Genomic DNA, 12,040 nt, shown 5'->3' with positions numbered 1-12,040 from the left:
AACATAATTCAAACCACTCATTTCATCCGAAGATTAACAAAACACTAAAAATTCATACACAAACCATTCCGTTAGAAATGTTCTCCGTAACAAATAAATCAAACCAATCCCTTAGACAATTAATAATCAGAAAAAAAATAAAAATAACTCACCGCATCCTAAAAAAAAAAAAATACTCGTACCATGTTTAAATTCTTGTGTAAGGCCGCCTAACACAAGAATTGGCGCGAAATGTTTTTTTTTTTTAATTTATAACCTCAGCCTGAGATTTTGTTTTACTTTTAAACCAATATGATGATCCGTTTTACACAATATTGGTAGTAAACCGTCTCACGAAAAAAACTAATTGTTATTTCATTAACCTCTAAAGGAAAGTTGAGGAGTCTCTCCAAAAGAATTGAGATGATGTTGTTGATGATGATGAGAACCAGCCATTGTAAGCATACTTAAGTCAAAGTTATCATCAAAATCCGTAAATGCCGAAAGAAAACCCTGATCATCATCAACGCCATGATGATGTGGTTGATGTTGATGATGATCAGATGGGGATGATGATGGTGATAATGATAATGATGATCTCATAGTATCATTACTCCCCATCATCATCACTTCTAGCTTGGTGTTTACCATTGACTTATCACACCCAATCCTATCCCGGTTGCCCTTCTTATCATTAACTTTATCTTTACCTTTGCATTGGGCCGACGTTGGCTTACCAGTGAGTCGTTGGACGAGCTCTCGGAAATTGGCGACGTCAGTGTTGATGATCTCAGGGGCATACATGTGAATAATTCGGATCTTGGGTTGGAGTTTGGTTATGGAACGTGATTGGTTATGGAATCCTAGGGTTTGTGATGGTTGTCTTGTGGTACTTTGTTTATAAGTCATGGTGAATGACAGGAATAAGGAGTTGTTGAGGAGAAAGGGTTTTTGTAGATTTGTTGTTTCTTGAGGAAGATTAGGAGAGGAATTTTTTAGGTGTTTTTGAAGAATGTTAAATGATGAGAAATGATGACAAGTTGGGAGTCTAGGAATTTTGGGATACTTATATAGACGACTTTATTTTTCATATTTATTGGATCACCATACAATTCTACCCTAATTTGTTTTATTTTATATTTTTGATTTAAAACCTAATGTCTCAAGTACTTGAGATGGAGGTACTAGGGAGAAAAATGATTACGCATTTGAGACAGTATCTCAAACCTTATAGTTTTTGAGCATATACACATTTTTTCTGAGCATATTACTATTTATAATTATAGTTTTTGAGCAATATTATATTTTTTTAGTGTAATATTTTAGTAAAAGTGCTCAAAAACTTTATACTAAAACAGAACTCAAAAAACTCAAAAAATAAACAATAAGAGGTACTACCTCAGATGTATAGTCTATGAACTGAGTACTAGGTGCTCCCCCCATCTCAAACTTGCAATCATTTGTTTGCCTCCACTTAAAATAACACTTCACAAAGAATAAAAAAAGTAAACAAATGATTAGAACAAGAGACTATTTTACAATTTTTAGAAAAAGTGGTATTAAAGGTAATAAAATAGGTACAAATCATGATTAAAGATAAAATAGGTACATTTATTATATAAATATGTACGAAATTACTATGTCACAAACAACAAGAAAAGGGTCACAAAATACAAATAAAAGGGTACGAAAAACTGGTCTCTCAATAACGTTCGTCTTTTCCAAGTTTTAGTGTTAGGACAAATAAAGGGAGTTATAGATTTTAGGGTTTTTTTTCAAACACAACCTTTAAAAAACTTTTTTTTTTTTCCAAACACCACCTTTAAAAAAAAGTTTGTGAAACACAACCTTTAATAATTTTTTTTTTTGTTAAACACGACAGTTTGGCTAGAGCTTGAACACTTGTAATGAGGTGACTTTCAGTCGATGTTTGGGATAGCAAACGAGGTCGGTTTGAAATGTTTTTAGACTCGTTGGAAAGGTGGGAGTATAAGCTTTCTAGGTGTTATCAATACGGTGATGATAGGTGGACTTACGTGGAGTCTATTGGTGTGTAAAGTAAGGCTGGTTAAGGAGTGAATTGGTGTTTTTCTGATTTGTTTTTACCTCCAATACACCCTTGACCAGCCTTACTTTACACACCAATAATCCCTACATAAGGCCACCTATCACCACCTTATTGGTAACCCCTGTAAAGCTTGTACTACCACCTTTCCAAAAAGTCTAAGAACACCTCAAATCGACCTCATTTGCTATCTCAAATATCGACTTAAAGTCACCCTATTGCAAGGTGGTTAAACTCTTGCCAAAATGTCGTGTTTTACAAAAAAATTTTTATTAAAGGTTGTGTTTTACAAACTTTTTTTTAAAGGTGGTGTTTGGAAAAAAAGTTTTTTAAAGGTTGTGTTTGACAAAAAAAACCCTAGATTTTAGGTCGAATTCTTTCACCCTTTGATACTATATTGCCCTTGTGACTTATGAAATAAAAAAAAAATCCTTGTTTTCAACATGAAATGTTGGCCTGTAATATATAAGGATAAATAGAAGTTTGTTGTATAAATTTTCTTTGAAAAAAAAAATAAGAATGATGGTTTTTTTTCATCTTTTTAAAAAAAAAAACAATTTCATTTTTGCAAAATCTAATGAAAAAAACTTGGATCCTACGAGGCTTGGGAGCATTCTACCTGACATTGTTGATCAAAACCAAGGAGCTTTCATTAAGGGAAGGAGTATCCTAGAAAATGTTCTCATATGCCAAGACTTGATAGGACTCTATAATTAATAGGCCTACCATATCTCCTAGATGTATGTTTAAGATTGACCTACAAAAGGCCTATGATACAGTTGACTAGGAGTTTATCAATCAGCTCCTGGATGCTTTGAATTTTCCTATACATTTCAAAGAGTTGATCATGCAATGTGTCTCCACAACCTCCTTTTCTCTCTCACTTCATGGAGAGAACTTTGGTTTTTTCCAAGGGAAGAGGGGGTTAAGACAAGGGAATCCCTTATCCCCTTTACTTTTCACTTTATGCATAGACTATCTAACCAGAACCATGCATTATGCTGCAAGGAGAAGAGGTTTTAAATTTCACCCTCTTTGCAAGGAATTAAAGCTTACAAATCTTATGTTTGCAGATGATGTCCTCATGTTCTGTAAGGGTGATGCCTCTTCCATGCTGCTTATTTTAAAGGCATTCAATACCTTCTCAAAAACTTCAGGCCTAAAAATAAGCCTTTCTAAGTCTAATGCATACTTCAATGGGGCGGTCTCTGATACTCTCAAGAATTACATCCTCAGTGTGTCTGGTTTTAAGGAGGGATCCATTCCCTTCAAATATCTTGAGATGCCCATTCAAACTACAAGGCTTAGGAGGAAGGACTGTGATGTGCTGATAGAAAAGATTTGCAAGAGAATCCACGGTTTAGGTGCCAAGAAGCTGTCTTATGCTGGGAGACTGGTCCTCATTAAAGCTGTCCTAACAACATTGCACTCATACTGAGCATCTATTTTCATCATCCCAAAAGGAGCTATCAAAAAAATTGAGGCTATCTGTAGAAATTTTCTTTGGGATGGGAATGTGGAGTACAAGAGAGTTCCTTTGGTAGCATGGAACACTACTACAAAACTCCTTATGGACATCACTTAATGGACAACGGAGTTTCTGAAAAACTGATGTACAAGAAATGCACATCAGAGTTTTAAAGAAAACCGATGTCTATTTAATTCTGTATACATCAGTTGTTTTAACAAACCGATGTCTATTAATTATAACTTTAATACACATCGGACATTATAATAACCTATGTCTATCTAATAAAAAAATACATCATATATTTTAATAAATCTGTTGTGCATCCAACTATTAATATTTGGCGCAGAAAATCCCGCTCTATAATCATCTGGTCTATTCTCAAAAAAAAAAAAACACTATTATCATCGACATTGGAGAGAGAGAGAGAGAAGAACTTTCAATGAGACAACCCCACCGAGTACCGTCGGCCTATTCACCTTCAACGACGCTCACCGTTGGCTGCCTCAAATCCGCATTACCAGAATTCGTCACCTACGTTACCCGATATTGTCGGTCTAGGTATGCGTTTTCCATTTTGTTTTCTATAAAAAGTCATCGCGATTCCTTCATTTTCCCTTATTTATACTCATTTATCATTGAATTCAGTTTTTTAAATCATAGGGCTTAGGGATTTAGTTTATTTTAATCAGTTTAGGGATTAGGGTTAGGGATTTTCAATTAAGCATCTTAATCAATTTTGGGGAAACGTGGATGTTGGATAAAACTATGTTATATGGATGAATATTAAGTACTTCTCTACTATTTTGTATCTTCTTATTGTTATTGTTAGTGTTATCTCCTATGTACATTTTGGCATCCCTCTGATCCAACAGGAAGCCTTTGTAATTTGGGCTCTCAAAGATAAGAATGTACTAACCAAAATGGAGGTTTGGTGCTCCGTGTCAAACAATGAACATTATACTTGTCATGTTGCCTGAGATAGTGAAATTAGCTACTTTTTATATAGCCTTTTTGTTTTGTTGGACTTTTTAGCTTCAGTCTATTGATGTTATCATCTTGGAGGGCTATGGTAAGTTGATGAATTTGAAATTCTAGGCATGTAAGTCTGTATACCCCCTCTCTTTTCTTTTACCGCTCTTTCTCTCCGGAATGAAGGGGTTTGTTGATTGGTAAGTGTGGACAAGGCCCTCGGGAACTGCGTCCGCGGGATCCACACCTGACATAATCGACTCGAGGTTCTTTCGAATCGAATTAAGACATATTAGAGTCGCCACCAAGTTTTTTGGGAACTTGGAACCGTTCAAGTCAACTTTACACCTTTCATCGAAAAGCATAAAGCCAATCGACTACGAGTGATTAAAGATAAAGACTTGTACCCTATATCACTCGATTTGAATGACTCTCGTAATCCAATGGTATTTAGACGGATCCACAAACCATAGATCTTGAGTAAGGGGTGAGGGTACGTGTTGGGAAGCCCATAAGGACACCCAACCCCGCCCGTCGATAACGGCCTCTACTAAGTCAAGTGTCGGAGTTCAAACAAGGTCATAGCTACGTACGATGTATGATATTCAAACGTTGTTTTAACCCTATCATGTGACAACAATTTCTATGTCGTTTTAGATGCAACTAAACTAACTTTGTCAAAGTTGTAATTTAGCATGTGGGTTGATTGATCTAAGCAACATATAAACGAAAGCAAACAAGGCTTAGGGGGAATGGGGGAGCCGTTGGGATCTACCTATTACAAACCAGGCATTTCATGCCGACACAACGATAAATAAATTACAACTCGATCTAATTACAATTGCTACATACAACTCAAAACACGACACAAAACACACGGCCATTGGGCCTTGAAAACCGTGCACATGAGGGTGGCCCACGGCTCACATGACCCACGGTCCTTGGGTCACTCCTCGTAATGCGTGCTCGCGCTTAATCTCATCGAATTAGACATAAGGCTACGCACCAAAGCATGCATTAGCATAAACCGGGCCATGTTGCTTTAAACAACATGCGGTTTACTACGCTCCTACAAGCATTGGGGAACAACCGTCTAACCAAACAAGACCAAGGTTTTTGAAGAGGTTTTGACTCAAAAGAAGTAAAACAAACTCGAAAATTACAACTCAATAAACAACGATAAATTACAAGCTACAAAATAAACAAAGAACGAATGACAAACAAGGAAAGAGAAACGAAATAGGAAAGACAAAACCCACGGCCAACTCACGGCCCAAACCCACGGCAACCTCACGGCCAAGACAAGGCCAACCTAGTTCCTAAGTTAGGTTCATTGGTTAGATCGAATGATTGCGAAAAGGGATAGGAAACAAGTTAGAAAACGAGTTAAAAACGATGTCGATTGATTGTCGCGCAAGGGTGCATTCTACACGGCCTAAAGGGTCTAATTAGGTCAAATTCGCTAATTAATTTAACTCATCGAGTGTCAATAAGAAGGTGCTAATCACGCACTCTTATACTAGCGAGAAATTAGGTGAAAGAGAGAGATGCATTCAATTATTTACAGAATCGTCGATTGATTTTATAACTTACGTCGAAGCCACCTATCGTGTCTAATTAGGTTATTAAACTAAATTAATGTTATCTAAATATGTCATAGGTTAACAATCAGAGGTTAAACTAACATGCAACGGGTCCTAGGGTCTATCGATTTGGCCGAAACAAAAGGGGGTCGAAAACGAAGAACAAAGTTAGATAATTGTTTTATTTATGCCCTACTTTGAACACGAGGATATGTAAATGAGACGGGGGTGTACGACCGACAGATGTAGCGGTTTCTTTTCCCATCTCAAGTCAACGCGGGTGTTCATAGTGGTACTTTAACTCATACTCGGACTAACTAGTTTCATAGTTAATTTAAAACAATCGATAAACAAGCGAAAAAACAAACAAAAAAGACAATAAAAAAGGCATAAAAAAACGAAATAAAAAGAGAAAAGAGAAGGGGATTTGATGCACCCTCAACCTACATGTATCGTTGACACCGTCTTGGGTCGTAATCGATGGTAGATTTTATCTCGAGAGGCCGTCGTCGACGAAGAACAAAGCAAACACGGGTTTTGGAAAGTTTCTGGACAGCGATTTTAAAACAGTGATATCTCCCTCGTTTCACGACGAAAATTCGATTCGAAAGATGTTTTGGAAACTAGAAAGAGAGGAGAACAAGGATCTTAAAGCAACCCTGGCTCGTTTTGGGTTATTGGGCACGAAAAACGAGCACAAACAGAACTGGACAGACAAGAGTAAACCGCGAAAACAGAGTGTTATTTCACTCTGTTTTTCGAGGGATCTCGTGTACTCTCAAGGGCAATTTGGCTCGTAAATCTTTGTCTAATGTGTAGATGGATGTTATGTGGTTAATTAGGAACAAGAAACTCGAATTTTTATGAAGGTTTGATGGAGGAACGAAAGGGTTTTCGAAGAGGACACACAAACAGTTTCAGTTTGTGTGTCGGTTTTGTTTAGGGTTTTTGGAGGATGTTTAGGGTTTGTTTCTGAGGTTTAAAGCTTGTATGTGATGCTTGGATGTGTGGAGGACTTAGAGGAATGAATGTATGGTGAAGGGGTGGTATTTATAGGGAGTTAAAGTAGGTTAAAAGAGAGGAGGAGGCAGTCGGGCTCAATCCCGTATGGCTGCTGTCCATCGGTTTTTGTGAGGGTTTGAGGGGGGTTTTCTTGGTGATTAAGCTAGGATAATATGGGTAGGATACTAGGGTATGGGTTAGGGTTAATGGGTACGGGTCTTGGTAGTGTTTGGAGCGGGTTTGGGCTCGAGAATTGGCACGCAAAAACAGGGGACTGCATTGGTGTTTTGCGGGCTGCTTGTGGCCTGTTTGGGATGAGAATTTGGGCTGCTTGTGAGGGGGTTCGAACATGGGTTGATGGGTATTGGTCTAGGTTGGTTAGTGTACTCGAGATTCGTGCCAATTCGCAAAGGAAACGGGCTTAAAAACCGAGCTAAAATCGAGCTCAAAACACACGGTTAAAAACGAGTTCTTCGCTTTTAAAATCGATTTTTCAAATCAATTAATAAATTAAAATAAATGACTTTTCAAATCAAATATACTCATAAAATGATTTTTCAAATCAATTATTTATTTTATTTTCAATAAAATAAACTCGGGAAAATAAATTCAAAATAAAATAAAATAAATTGAATTTACCTAAAAAACCATAATTTAAATATCATTCAAATTAACAAAATGAATTCACTAAAAAACATTAAATTAAATATCATTTAAAATAATAAAATGAATTCCCTTTAAAAAACATTAATTTAAATATCATTTAAATTAATAAAATACTTCATCGACGACGCCCATTCTACATCGTAAAACGAGCTCCAAATAATGACAGTGACAACTAAAGAATACATGTGTCCTATCATCATCGGGTGTTTGTCGGGTTCTCTATAAATTCCAATATCGACGGATACGGGTATCTACAGTAAGATTATCGTTAGACTAACCCATATTATAGGGTAGTTTGTATTTTCAGTTTTCAGTAAATATTTTTCCGGAAAAGTGACTTCGATTGCTAAAACACCTACGAAATAAGATTGTCGTCACTGAAGTCGTCACCGACTACACTGGCAAATGAGTGCAGTTTTCCCCATTTTTAATCGTTTATGTTCAGTTTCATCTTGATTCATGTTTAAAGTAACTGATTTACAATTTCTGTCTGTTATTGTTAATTGAATACCTTTTCATCCTTACCAATTTAATTGAATTAATTTATGAGATTAAAACATAGGATTGTTATTTGTTCTGATTAATTAATTTTGCTTTTTGATGTACGGCCTCTAGCCTCTCTTTAGAAGCCATCGCCAATCTAAACTGTTTATACCTTGACTTGTATATTTGTGTGTTGATTGAGCAATGTGAATTGATATGTGTAATAAGATAAGAGAATAAATCAATAAATTAGGTTTATGAACATGATGTCATTTTGTCTAGAAATAGCTTAGTTTGAAATTTGGATTCTCGTTTAACATTTTCGCTGATAGAATGGTATAAAGGTTTAAACTTCAAGCTTCTTGAGGTCGATGCTTGTCATATTTTTGCTACTTCACTAATTGGGCTCTCAGTCAAGTTTAAAGAAATATATAACAACTGATTGGCGATGACAGTCAAGGCTCCATGATTGTGGTTGTTAGCTTTGCTTAATATTTACCCTTAAGCAAGTTGGTTACAGAAATTGTACTTTTATCCCTTATTTTTCTTATTAATAATAACTTTTTTTTCTTTTTTCTCGTGTTAATATATCTCTAGGTTGGTAATAGAAAACAGTTTTGGATTAAATACAAGGCTCCCCTCCGCCAGGTTTACTCATTTTGGATGATATGTACGTTGCTCCAGAGGTACTCACTTTTGTTGCATCGCTTTTATACTCCAATTCTATTACACCCTATAATCTGAGAGTGTTTCATGTGCTTTACTTACTGATCTTATACTCCATGCAGGCCTATTATTTTCTCACCTAGCTGTAGCAACCGCTTTTAGTTTGTGGCTCTTGGGATCAAGATACTGATGTCGCTAGGATGTGTTGTAGCCTATCAAAATTTAGAACTTGGTACATTATTTTTCAGTGTCTGTATTGTGATGTATTGTGCTGTGAGATGTAGTATTTAAAGTCCCTTTTGCAATAAAGTTTAAATTTTTCCCCATGCTTGATGAATTGCAGAACTTGAAAGAACCTCAAGAGAAGTTTCTTGTTCATAAATGCCACTGATTGCGGCCATTCTGCAGATAATATTCTGAAATGCACTTGTAATGTTTGGTATGTCATACTTATCATGCATGCATCTAGTTTTCACTTTAGTGGTATAGGCATAACTGCATAATTTTGGGGTTAAGAATGTCGCTCTTCAAAAGGGAAATTTGATAAACTGTGTCCTCGTCTGGTTAGTTTTTTAATTTTGGAACTATTTTTTGACTAACTAACGATTTTCTGCCATCTTACATGTACTCACTTTCACTATCATTTCCAAGGCTGCAATCTCATCTTTACTGTTATCCAGGCCAATTAATCTACTTGAGGTGCGTTTTGTTTCATTTAAACGTATTCGTCTTTAGCATTTTGTTGCTTGTTTCTTATACGTGGATTTGTGATCAATGCTTTGAATGAAGAAGCCAATGTCAACGTCTTTTTATTGCAAAAGTGCAGTTCAATCGGTCAATACTTGAGTATAAGGGTCTCTTACAAGTGCAGTTCAATTGCCCCTTGAAGGTAGATCTTTATTCTCTTTCAATTTCCTGTTAATTGACGTTAATTTTTATTGTATGGTATATATTGGTGCATTTTTTTTATCTAAATCCGATTGGCTATAAGATGCTCCCGCTCGAAGTGGAGAAAATTGGGGTCGAATCTCGGACATACGCAGCCTTTCTCATGAAATAATAGAGAGTCTGTTTCTTTCAGTGTGACTTTTAAGTTTAGCTGATCCTTATGGAAGCAACAATAACTTTATCACATTAGTTACCACCTGCTCTATATTGGTAAGAACCTGTATTCTGCACTTCTAATTTTCTGATTCTAAGTGTCTGGAACTAAGTCATATTGACATCAGTTCTGGTATAGTAGCCTTAGTATGGGACCATCAGTTCGAAGAAGGATTGTCTCATTTGAGTAGCAAGAGGATGTAACTTCTAATTAGACACGCTTTGAGGAGGAAGCAAGGGAAAACCTGATCAAAGAAGGATTGTCTCATTTGATTAGCCTGGCGATGTAACTGGTTCATCTCCATATTAATATTTTCACAGTAGAATGATATTTGATATTACTTTTCAGTGTCTCTTCGGCCTTTTTTTTAAACAATTAGTCAGTTTACATATCGGTTTATATTTTTGTATAGATGAAAATTTTTTGTAATTGGCTTTGGATAACCGATTGATTGTATATAGATATTTTTTGTTGATTATGGAATCATTTTGCATTGTCATCATGTGTACGACTAATATGGGCAACAACGTAATATTTTTTTTTTATAAAAAATAATAAATATAGACATCGGATTATTGCAAAAAACTGATGTCCATTGATCAAATAGACATCGATTTTCCTAAAAATCCGATGTCCATTGATCAAATAGACATCTGTTTTCCTAAAAATCCGATGTGCAAATTTTAATGGATATCGGTTTAAAATCCGATGTCCATTAATCCACAATGGACATGACCAAACTCTACATCGGTTGTGTATCCGATGTCCATATAGCGAAAAGTCCGATGTCCATCACAAGTTTTGTAGTAGTGGAAAACTATATGCAGACCTAAAGAGGAAGGAGGGCTGGGCATTCGAGATCAGGTTCTCTGGAATAAGGCCCTGGTTGGTAAATTGGTGATCTGGGTTGCAAAGAAGAAGGATAGCTTGTGGGTCAAATGGGTTCATCAGGTTTACATAAAGGATAAAACCTGGTTGGATTATTCTCCTACCAATGAATCAAGTTGGGCATGGCGGATGATATGCAAAACAAAAGAGAGGATCCGGGCCGAGGGATATGATAATGAGACTTGGAGTATAGAACCTAATGGCTACACAAATAAAAGGATGCTACTTGTGGATGAGAGAACAGTGTCCTAAGGTCGGGTGGGCGAATATCTGTGGAATAGATGGTCTTTACCAAAACACAGCATATTCACATGGTTAATTATGAATGAATCCCTAAATACCAAATCAAAATTACATCGCATAGGGGTTTGTGATGAGGCACTTTGCTGTCTATGTGCTCAAGCAGATGAAACACGGGACCACTTGTTTTCGAGATGTGTTTATAGCAGAAGGATAATTAATGAATTAAACTCAAAAGCTAAGTTGAGCATACCTTGGGACAAATGTCTGGAATGGGGTATGAACAGGAGAGGGACGAAGCTCCAGAGAGGAATCCAGGTGATGGTGATTATGGCGGGGGTATACCACATATGGAACCAAAGGAACAAAGCTTAGATTGAAGGAACTATGGAGAGGCCTGAGATTGTTGCCCAAAGGATCCTCCATGAGGCCAAACTCAGATCTGGGAAGTAGCTCAAGCAACCATTGGCAGCGAAAGATAGGCGCTGGTATGACTTGAGGTTTGGGGAGCTGTGATGATGTTTTGGACATGGTTTGATTTGCTTTTGTTGCAGGAGTTATAAAAGGAAGAAGACGAAGTGCATGCAGCCAATATAGAGATAGGAAAGGGGGGATTTGGATTTATTTGTTGTGATGTTAGAAAATCAGATAGAGGCAAGGAGGAGTAGTCTCTTGTTGTTTAAGGGTGATCCAGTCTTATCCGGATAACCCGACCCGACTTGTGCATGGACTCTTTTACTCGATTTATAATACTTACATTTAAACAAAAAAAAAAAAAAAACTTGTCAATTTCATTAGTGATTACTAGTGATTACAAGAAAGGTATTAAGTATGTTAAATTGAAAGAAAATCTAAACCATTTCGTTACCTCAATCATGCAAAAATTTAATACAAATACTCACAACATAGATCATTCATAATTGATT

At 36.3% G+C, this 12,040-nt stretch overlaps 1 protein-coding gene and 1 long non-coding RNA gene across 4 annotated transcripts; both read left to right on the top strand.

Annotated features, from left to right (window-relative positions):
* Positions 1–3,035: 3,035 nt before the first annotated feature.
* On the top strand, positions 3,036–3,482 carry LOC141655362 (uncharacterized). Its single transcript, XM_074462447.1, has one exon. It carries the CDS (start codon positions 3,036–3,038, stop codon positions 3,480–3,482), a length of 447 nt encoding a protein of 148 aa, XP_074318548.1.
* A 394-nt stretch (positions 3,483–3,876) lies between these two features.
* LOC141656106 (uncharacterized) lies at positions 3,877–10,472 on the top strand. 3 transcript variants are annotated; one of them, XR_012548343.1, is made up of 6 exons: positions 3,877–4,073; positions 8,816–8,904; positions 9,007–9,116; positions 9,228–9,323; positions 9,536–9,583; positions 9,711–10,472. It is a non-coding gene; the product is annotated as an uncharacterized LOC141656106 (long non-coding RNA). The 3 variants fall into 3 exon arrangements; XR_012548342.1 differs by having other exon boundaries at positions 3,904–4,073; positions 9,228–9,583; positions 9,711–10,363; XR_012548341.1 differs by having other exon boundaries at positions 3,904–4,073; positions 9,228–10,363.
* Positions 10,473–12,040: the final 1,568 nt, after the last annotated feature.

Source organism: Silene latifolia, chromosome 5 (genome assembly GCF_048544455.1).
Source record: "Silene latifolia isolate original U9 population chromosome 5, ASM4854445v1, whole genome shotgun sequence".
NCBI classification, from domain to species: domain Eukaryota; kingdom Viridiplantae; phylum Streptophyta; class Magnoliopsida; order Caryophyllales; family Caryophyllaceae; genus Silene; species Silene latifolia.
Note: the sequence above shows the minus strand (reverse complement) of the source record. Positions and strands in the feature narration are given on the sequence as shown.